The sequence below is a fragment of the Merops nubicus genome, unplaced genomic scaffold (assembly GCF_000691845.1).
Source record: "Merops nubicus isolate BGI_N331 unplaced genomic scaffold, ASM69184v1 scaffold26770, whole genome shotgun sequence".
Lineage (NCBI taxonomy): Eukaryota > Metazoa > Chordata > Aves > Coraciiformes > Meropidae > Merops > Merops nubicus.
In genome coordinates, this window is record NW_008581256.1 from 1 (window position 1) to 9,762 (window position 9,762).

A 9,762-nucleotide genomic window follows, 5' to 3' on the forward strand; every position below is an offset into this window, starting at 1 on the left:
GGGTGCCTCGGCCCTCCAGCTGCCCCTCAGGCATCCCCAGGCCCGGCGCCTGGTAGCGGCGTAGGTCTCGGCACACAGCCACAGGCGTGTGTTGGAGGAGGTGAGGAAGAGGGGCGAGCAGGCACGCCTGGCTCGCGGGAGGAAGGCTCGCCGCTTTCCCTTGGCTTCTTTCCATCGCCCGAGCCGGCTTTCCACGGTTAACTTCCATGGGTTCTGCTTTTCTCCAGGTCAGCCAGCGAGTCCACGATCTCTGCAAAACACAACGATGGCGTTAATCAAAACAGAACATTTCTTGGAGGCCTTTTTTTTGCCCCGATGAGAAGATAGCTTTGCCTCGCTGACAACAACCGGGATGTGGAGTCACCCTCTCCTCAGGCCAGCGAGACTGGGCAGCCACTAGCAGGGGACAAGCCTGAGCAGACACAGACGAGTACAAGCCCAGAGAGAAGCGGCCACATCTAGGAAGATGGGCCTGGAAATAGCAGATGTCCTCCCAGCTCTGCACCAGAAAGACTCCTCTATCTTTTCCTAGTGTTTCTGTTAAATTTTCTTGTGGAGACCAGTGATGTATCTTATCAGACCCAAAACAACTTCAGAGGCAGTGAGGCCTTCCCTGCCACGGAGCTTTTCCCAAGACTGCAATTTACTGCTCAAGGCCCAAGGCAGGAACCGCTCCTGCAGTGCGTCGTGGCTGCTCCTCCAGCTTTACGGGATCTGTGGGACCCTAGTGGGAATTAACCCACACATCCGTGCTCCTGGCTTGGCGCTTGTCCAAGAGCCAAAGCTTACTCTGCTGTGATGCCAGACGAACAGCCCAGTGATTATTGGCATGGCATGGGTAGGTGTTAACTGTATCACTCTACAGGAGAAAGAGTGGTCTGAGATTAGGGCCTCATTAGATGGTAGGTGAAGGAGGGATCATGGAACACAAAACCAGACAAACTCATATGGAAAAGAGGGGGCAAACTGACCACTGAGGCAGCTGCTTGAGGGATACGAAGGGCCAGACGATGTCCAGGATACTTACCCTCAGCAGAAGGGCGTTGGGAAGGGTCAAAGGCCCGGCACTGGTCAATGATTCTCCTCAGGTCTTCAGGACAATCTTCCCCAACAGGGTCCCGGTAATGGTGGTTGCAGATTTTCTCCATGATCTCCTGGGGGGTACAGCCTAGACAACACCCATGCAAAGAGGAGTGTCAGGACGGAGTGCTGCTCCCACAGCAGGGTGCTGGGGAGGGCACGCAGTACAAAGCCATGCCAAGAGCCTCCCTGCAGCTTATGGCATGAAGAAGCCAGCAGAGAAGCCACCCAAACTATCTCTGCAATGACCCCCCTCCTGTATTTGGCATGACGCCGTTGGGCTCCAGTGGAGCAAGACGTGTTTATGCTCCAATGCACAGGAACACCAAATAGAGACCAAAATTACTTGCATGTTTGTGGTTTCAGCTCGTTGCTGAAATGCTTTACTGCATTGGAGAGCCAGGAGAAGCTATGAAGCTGTCATGGCACTGCCACTGGGACTCTCACAACACGGGATGCTCCAGGAAGGAGCAGGGAGCAGCCAACACCAGACCACAGCCATGCTGGGCCATGTGGCTTCTGCACAGGGGACCAGATACTTCAGTCTCACCTTCAAACGGGATCTTGGAGGTCACAATCTCCCACAGCACAATCCCAAAGCTGGAAGGAGACAAGCAAGAGTCTCAATGCTCAGCCCACCATGATGTCTTTCCTCCCTTCTTAGGGAGAGGACTGTTTTGGGCTATACCAAGGGCAAACAGCTGCTTGTGTAGCCAGTGAAACCTGCTCTTCTTCCAGAGCTCACCAGCTACTTTGCCAGACATCTCCTTGCCTACCGACACCTCCCCAGGAGGGACATAGGTACCTGTAGATTTCACAGGGCCTCTTGTAGGGGTAGTTGATGTCTCTCAGGTTCTCAGGGGCGATGTAAGCCAACATAGAGACTCGTTTCCAGTTATTCTTGGCTTTCCTCTTGATGGATGACTCCGTTTCACACAGCTCAAATCCCGACAGCTGATTGAGAGAGAGAAAGGGAGACATGGTAGAAACGCAGCCTGTGGGAGCCTGTGGCATGCTTGGGGCTGCCCCACGATGGAGAAAACAGAGTGAGGTGCCCTGGGTAGCAAAGGCTGGTGGGCAGCCATGTGTGCTGCCCAGCACATGGCTCCTCCTGCAAGTGAAACCGCAGGGGGAGGCAGGTGAAGTGCCCCAGCTTCAGCTCATCCCAGGACGGGTGCCTCAGAAACACTCGCTGTGGTGAGGCTCAGACAGAGCTAACGAAGAACTGAGGTGCAAGTGTCAGTGGTGACAAGGGAGGTGGCTCTACTCCAGGTTTTATTCTGGACCATCATAATTCCTTTCAGTGCTGGTAGAGGGACACATCCCCAAAACCATGCAAAACTCCCAAAAGCTTCTCCAAGCATGGTCCTTACCTTCACACAGTAATCGCCGGCCACCAGGAACTTGCTGCTGCAGATGCAGCCATGGAGTCGGGACTTCTCCTCCGTCTGGTGCAACCTGCAGCCAGGCAGAACCAAAGGCCACCCATGCTGGTGGTGCACCCATCCCCACCTTGGGTCTCCTACCTGCTGTGTGGGGGAGGGACTGGCGTGCACGCAGAGAAGCCAGCAGCTCTCTGCCTGTCTTGGTGGACCAACCCTGCCAAGACAACCTTTCCAGCCAGTGTGGGCAAAACAATGAGCTTCACAGATGAGCAGGACCCACAGGGGACGTGCTCCTGAAGCTGCCCTGTGCCTGTGGGGAAGGAGAATCCTCCCTTCCAGGCCTTTGCAGGCTTGAAGCCAGATGTAGGGGTCAGTGACCAGGGGAGGCGGGTGCTACTGCATCCAAACCCACCACCCACCTCCCATCCCAGTGTCCCAGGGTGGTGGAAATGATCTCTGACTGGATACCACTGCTTACTGAGGGACACCAGGAAGCTGAGCATGGATCATCAGGCAGACCAACTCACTGGTTTATGCAGGAACTCACCTGTAAAGGCCTCTGGCAGCTCCCAGGGCCATCCGAATGCGGATCTCCCAGGAGAGATCCTGTTGCTTGGTCAACACATCCCGCAGCGTCCCGTGCTTGCAGTACTCCATGACAATGGAGAAGCAGGGGCTCCCATCTGTGAGGCAAACCCTTGAGCATCCCGCCTCGTGCCACCTCTTGGGAGGTCACCACAACCAACCATCTGCCACCCCCTGGCGCTGGGGACAGGCAGGGGAGGGAAAGGGTGACACCGTCTACCTTTCTCCTCAATGCAGATCCCGTACATGCGCAGGATGTTTGGAGACTCAAACTTCTTCAGGGTCTGAATCTCCTTCACGAAGATGTCTCTCACCTTCCTGTGGGAAGGGACAGCGGGGTGAGGTCCATGGACACAGAGCTGTGCCACCCTCCCATCCCAACTGCCCCACGGGACAACTCACTCCGGGTCAGTGGTCAGTGGCCTCTTGAAGGTTTGGATGGCAACTGGGTACTTGAGGTACTCGCCCTCGTAGAGGTCGTAGGTCTCGGTGTCCTGCAGGTGCCTGTAGAAGGTGAGGTGGTCCCGCTCGATTTCGGTGATGTCTTCTCTTTTACCAACGTTGACCTTCTTCAAGGCTGCTCCCGCCATGCACCGGGAGGGGAGGAAGGACACGTTAGGCAGGGCTTGGGGGAGAAGGACATGGGGTGCCATGGGGTTCCACGGGGCGCCAACTTACACTCCATGACACGCACAATCTTGTTCAGCTCGCTTTGCACCCAGTCGACCTTGCTCTCCATGCATTGCCTGTCGATGTAGATCTCCCTGACCACGTCCCTGGGCTCCTCGGTGCCTGAGGAGAGAAATGTGTACGAATGGGGCTGCTGGGTGAACGTGTGGGTCTGATGTGGTTAGTTTTTTCTCGTGCTTTAAACGTCCCTTGGCCACAGCCACCAAGCCAATGCTGGATGGCAGCTAGGTAGAGGTGCCAACCACTGGTCTCAGGGAAAAGGGGTTTGCTGTCACGGTTACTTGCACACTTACTTGCAATCACCTGGTCCAAGAAAGCCTCGTCGTCCCTCAGGTCCTCAGCATCCTGCCTGCGACACGTCTTGGCCTGGAAAGCCTCCAGGAAAACCTGCTTCTGTTCTGCCTGCAGCAGGAGTGCGAGCCCCTGGGCGATGTCCCCCAGGCTCTCATTCACCCAGACAAACTCCTCGCTGGTGCTGTGGGCTCTCAGGAACTTCTGGATCCAGCTGGTCTGACTGTATTTCGTCACCAGTTTCTGGGCTTCCCCTAGCGCCTGGAGCAGCTTCTTCAGCAGTTCCTCTTCGTGGTGGGAAATGTGCTTTGGTGGCTGAGCCTTGAGGACCCTCACGGGCTCCAGGAGGATCTGGATGCGCTCCAATAGGCGCTGGCACCGGTGCTTACAGCACTTCACCTGCTCAAACTGGGCGTGGATGGCCTGGGCCACAGAGAGGACCTTCTCCACAATGTCCATGCTCACAGCAAAGGGCTCGGTTGACCACGGGGGATGTGAACCTCGGGCACCACTCGGAGATCAGCCAGATGTGGCTCTTCCTTCCACCCTAAGGAACAGCCTTGACAGGGCACACCACCCTCTAGGTCTTCTCCATGGCACACCACCCTCCAGGTCTCCTACAGCCCCTTGGATCTCCTCTGGCTGCTTGGCTTCCTTTGACTTGCCTGGCCCCGTGGCTGCTCCTGCAGCCCAGAGTGGCCACTCAGAGGCATCAGGAGCAGCACTGTTGGCTCATCTCACCCTGCATTAGCAGGAGATTGTTGGGCTTGATTTATGTAAATTAATTTGGTGCTAGCCAGCCCTGGAGAGCTGCCATATGGACGAGCAGGGTCAGCCTACAGCTTTGACCTTTATCCATTTTCACCTCTAGCCAACATCACTCTCTGTTGTCACCCATATAACAAAAGCTTTCACACCTTTACCACTCCCGTGTCCTCGATTTCTCCATGTTTTTGCCCCTTAAGATTTCAAATCAAACTCTTTCTCTGGGCTCAGAGCCCCTGCAGGGATGGTCCCTGCTCCTCAGCCCACATCCCCACATCCAGGCACCAGGGACAGAAATTGCTCCTGCTAAATCAGCAGCAGGCACCCACACCAGTGATGCAACCAGCGAGAGCTGCCCAGCTCTGCTGGTTGGAAATGAGAGAAACACAGAATCCTAGAATCATGAAGGTTGGAAAAGACCTACAAGATCATCAAGTCCAACCATCACCTGACACAACCATGACCATTAAATCATGTTCCCAGGTGCCAAGTCCACGTGTTTTTTGAACCCCTCCAGGGATGGGGACTCCAGCACCTCCCTGGGCAGCCTGGGCCGATGCCTCACCACTCTGGCAGGAAAGAAATTCTTCCTCGTGTCTAGTTGAAACCTCCCCTGGCACAACTTCAGCCCATTGCCTCTTGTTCTATTGCTAGTAACCTGGGAGAAGACACCAACCCCCACCTCACTCCAACCTCCTTTCAGGGAGTTGTTGTGAGCAATAAGGTTTCCCCTCAGCCTCCCCTTCTCCAGTTAAACACCTCCAGGTCCCTCAGCTGCTCCTCATGAGACATTTTCCCCAGAACATACCTAGAAACCAGCTGCAGCCCCTCTCCCTTCCTCTTCAGGCTCTCTGCAGCAGACTCCCAAGGAAGCAGCTCGTTTTCTTGCTAAGAGAGAGAAATACCCAAAACCCCAGCATGGTGAGGTTGGAAGGAATCTCTGGAGATCACCTCATCCACCCCCCCTGCTCCAGCAGGGTCACCCAGGATGGCATCCAGGCAGGTTTGGAAACTCCCCAACCTCCATGGGCAGCCTGCTCCAGGCTCGGGCACCCTGTGAGAGAACAAAGAGCCGTCTTACCTGGCCACGCTTCGCTCGCCCGGGCGGCTCCGCAGCCTGGGGAGGACTGGTGGGACCAGCCCGGCTTTATAGGGTGCTTCCCCGGGCGGCGGAAGGGACGTTGTGCAACCTGCTGTCAGGGCTCACGTCGCCCCGGCTCCCGGAAAGCTGCCCCGGAGGAGGGGGTCGGGGAGGCCGCGTGCCCCGGAGCTGGGTTTTACCTGCTGGGAGAAGGAATTGCCCATGGGAAAAGGGGAGGGGGTGGTGCTGTGCCCCCCATGCTGTTGTTTGCTGCTATTTTGAGCACCCCAAGCACATCTGCTGTGCTCAGGCTTGTCCAGGACACTGTAACACCCTCTAGATCACACCCATGTTTTACAAGGGTCCTTCAGGACCTGTCCCCATCCCTACAGCTTCAGGATCCTGTGAAAAACTTCTTTGGTGTGAGGGTGGCCGAGCCTGGAGCAGGCTGCCCAGAGAGGCTGTGGGGTCTCCTTCTTTGGAGATATTCCAAACCTGCTGTGGGTGACCTGCTGGAGCAAGGGGACTGGAGGAGATGATCTTCGGAGGTCCCTTCTGACCCCACCATGCTGGGGTTCAGTGACCCCTCAGCATCTGAGGAAGCAGGCTGCAGTCACCAGAGCTGGAAATGGCCCTTGCCCTCTGCCAGGAGCACAGGAAACTCTGCGGACAGCTTCGTCAGAGGGCCAGGCTGATTTTGGGAAGCACCGTGGGGCACGTGACGCTGTTGCCCAACTTTGGAGAAGCGAGAAGTGACCTCAGCCAGCTTCTGCTTACCCTGAGCCCAGGGTCATGCAGGTCTGCTGTGGTTCCCCGGTGGAGGGAGCATCTCCCTCACCATCACCAGGGCTGGCAGCAGGGCTTTCAGCAGCATGGGGGGCTGAGAAAGGTGACTGCAAAGTGTCAAGGCCACCAGCACCAGGGAAGTGCTGAACCAAGGGCAGGAGGACGTCGGAGCAGCCCCCAGGGATACGTTCGCCAGACTCTCTTTAAAAGGCTTTATTTTTCAAAATATACAGTTTATTTACAATTGTAGTCTCTATAGTTTTACATAGAACTTTATTCCAAACCTTTAAATATCCACAGTAAACATTAGAAAAAAAATAAATCATCACAAGATCAGCAAAAAGAAGGCATCTGGTAGCAATTGTGTTCATCTGAGTTTGAGTTTCAGGTAGCCACTGCCGACAGAAAACACAACCTTGATAAATCTGGCAGATAGCTACCGGTGCACTGGTTAGAAAAAGGCAAAATCCAGACCTGTGGGATCCCACCCTGAGGGTCACAGGCCAAAAAATCCCCCCTGTTCTGGGATTGGGTTGGGAGGAGGACCCAGGATACAGAAGCCCCTCAGCACGAGTTAGGTGATGGGGTTAGCTGCAGCTTGTTGGGGACCCCAGGAAGAGGGCACCCCAGGAGGGCCAGGGGTTTGGTGGGGGTTGGCTCTGGCGAAGTGCCAGGGTGGAGGAGGGAGGGTGGCATCAGGCACTTCATCTCTGGGACAGCAGACCTGCCCACACATCCATGTCCTGGAGCAGGAGGGCGGCGAGGAAGGGGCCCCCCAGCCTCTTCCTCCCCCATCCCAGGATTCTCACCCCCTTGTCCCCCACTTGGCAGTGCCACAGCTAGACTGCGGCGTGCCATGGGGAGGCTGCAGCAGGGGGCCAGCGCTGGGGTACAGCCCTCAGGGAGGCACAGGGAACAGCACCCCCCACCGAGAGCCGGGCAGGGATGCCAGCCCCATGCTGGCCTGGGTGGAGCCGGGTGCCACGCTGGGGGCCATCAGTCCTCTTTCTTGAAGGTCTCCTCAGGGATGAGCGTCCCAAAGGGGTGATCCCAGAAGCGGGTACTGATGCCAAAGCCTGCGGGCAGGGAAGGGAGCGCTCAGCCCTGGCACCGCTCGCCCACCACGAGCTGCCGAGGGAGGAGCACCTGTGTTTTGGAGCAGGAGGAAGGCAAGGCGAGGGCAAGGAGGAAGAGCAGGAGGAGCAGAAGGAGCTGGCTGAGCCGTGCCACCCACCCCACGGACGTTAGCTTATCTGGATGGGGCGTTTCCTCCTAGGAAACCGGGCAAAGGGCAGGTTGAGCAAGGTGTGGGGCGGGCCTGGGGAAGCCTGAGGCCTCACCTGGTGCCTGCTGACACCTCCCAGCACAAGGAGAAACCGTCCTGGGGATGGGCCCCCACACCCACACCCCAGGGGCTCTGCCTCTGCTGCGGCACCAGTGCCTGCCGGCCAGACGGGCTGCTGCCTTCATCCCCGCACTGTGCCACCCCCTCGCCCTTGACCCGGGGGGCTCAGAAATGTGCCCCGTGGGGCCTGCAGCGCCTCGCACACTCCTTTTCCCAGCGACTCTTTGGTTCCCCCATCCCAAATCCAGAATCTTTCCGAGCATCAGCTGTGCAAGCGCATGGGTGGACCGGGCTTTGACACCCCTGGTCCTACCTACCTGCTTTTTGGTGTTCAAAGTGGTGCTTGACGTGGTAAGCCTTCAGGCCATACAGGTAGGTGCCTTTTTTGGGCGAGCCGTAGTGGAGGTAATAGTGCATCATGTCGTAGACGATGTAGCCGCAGAGCCCGCCGACGAACACGGAGAGCCCCAGCACCTCGGGCAGCATGACCCGCAGGACGCCGTAGAAGAAGCCGATGACCAAGGAGGCCGGCACGGGAGGGAAGACCAGGCGGGAGCTGTCGAAGGGAGACTAGAAGAGGAGGAGGACGGTGGGACAGCCGGCTCCGAGCTCACCCTGCGTGCCCCCACCAAAAGCCAACCCCAAAGCAGCCGCCTGCAAACCCTCCCCAAAAGACAAGGAGGCCCGTGACGAGGCGGCCAGGCAGCCGGTGGCTTTGTGGCAGGTCCTCTCCAGCTCCACGGAGATGTTTCCTCCAGTGAAGCTAGAGGGAGCCCATGGCTTTTCCTGGTCTTGCCCTTCGCCCAACCGGCAGCTTGCGGATTTAACTCCAGCTCCTCTGAGCCAGTCTTGCAGCCCTCGCTGGTATTGGGTAAGGGCCCCGCTCGGGGCGAAGATGCCACGAGTCACGTCCAACAGGCACTGACAGGCTCTGCCTGAGCAGAGGCCACCACAGTTCCCACGGCCCAGCAGGCACTGGTGGGGGCGGGAGCCATGACTTACCTTGTGGTGCTGCCCATGCAGCAAGAAGTGCAGCGTGATGAGATAGTAGTTACTAGCAGGTGGCTTCATGTGGAAGACAAAGCGATGGATGAGGTACTCTAGCAGGGACCACAGGAACATCCCCAGGAGGAAGATGAAGGGGAAGAAGTATTTGTGGACAGGGATGGAATACTCTACACAACAAGATGTGCGACAGTCAGGAGGGGGGCAGGCGGCGTGCAGGTGCCCGTATCCATCACCATCCTCCCCTCGGCACCCAGGTGAAGCATGGGTGTCCCTCCCTCTCACGTGCCCCTGCCCCGAGCTTTTCCAGGGAGCTGCCTTCCCAAGCACCGCTCCACATTTTCCCCTCAATTCTCAGTCTTTTATGCTCTTTATAGAACTAGTTGGCTGCTGGCGAGGGGGGTCCCCTGCATCCCAAATGCCGAGGAGGGCTTGGTCAGCCCTGTCCTTACAAAGCTGCTTTGCCCACCTGAACAAGGCAGGAGGGACCTTAACTGTGCAGGAAGCACTTCTGACAGTTAAACAATGCTGCTGGCATTGGTCTTTTTTTTTTTTTTTTAAGAAGAAGATGTTTGTTGGGCACTTTCCCCCGCAGAACATTTTTCAGCCACCTCCTCCTTTCAGGGCTGGCTGCCAGCCTTGTGTGCTCATTAGCAGAATCTGGATACCCCTCAAACCTCTTCCTTTTGGGGAGGAAAAAAAAAAAATTACGAATACAAATGACTCTGACAGCAAGGTGCCAAATGCCA

At 56.9% G+C, this 9,762-nt stretch overlaps 2 protein-coding genes across 2 annotated transcripts; both read right to left on the reverse strand.

Annotated features, from left to right (window-relative positions):
• Positions 1–197: 197 nt before the first annotated feature.
• On the reverse strand, positions 198–4,490 carry MLKL (mixed lineage kinase domain-like). The gene is made up of 10 exons (XM_008949418.1): positions 4,034–4,490; positions 3,729–3,842; positions 3,453–3,627; positions 3,271–3,368; positions 3,013–3,148; positions 2,454–2,538; positions 1,886–2,034; positions 1,631–1,680; positions 1,028–1,168; positions 198–250 (listed from the first exon to the last, which is right to left on the reverse strand). Exons 1-10 carry the CDS (start codon positions 4,488–4,490, stop codon positions 198–200), a joined length of 1,458 nt encoding a protein of 485 aa, XP_008947666.1.
• Positions 4,491–7,659: 3,169 nt separating this feature from the next.
• Positions 7,660–9,183, reverse strand: FA2H (fatty acid 2-hydroxylase; the record flags this gene model as incomplete). The annotated part of the gene is made up of 3 exons (XM_008949429.1): positions 7,660–7,739; positions 8,326–8,578; positions 9,011–9,183. Coding segments are annotated over 3 exons (506 nt in total), but the record flags the coding sequence as incomplete, so codon positions are not given.
• Between the last annotated feature and the right edge of the window lie 579 nt (positions 9,184–9,762).

Excerpts from the sequence above, each read along its gene's own strand:
- MLKL (XM_008949418.1), bottom strand. The coding sequence starts at position 4,490 with ATGGACATTGTGGAGAAGGTCCTCTCTGTGGCCCAGGCCATCCACGCC. Across the intron at positions 3,628-3,728 it reads GATTGTGCGTGTCATGGAGT|CCTTGAAGAAGGTCAACGTT; the intron begins GTAAGTTGGCGC and ends TGGCGGGAGCAG. Across the intron at positions 2,035-2,453 it reads CCGGCGATTACTGTGTGAAG|CTGTCGGGATTTGAGCTGTG; the intron begins GTAAGGACCATG and ends TCTCTCAATCAG.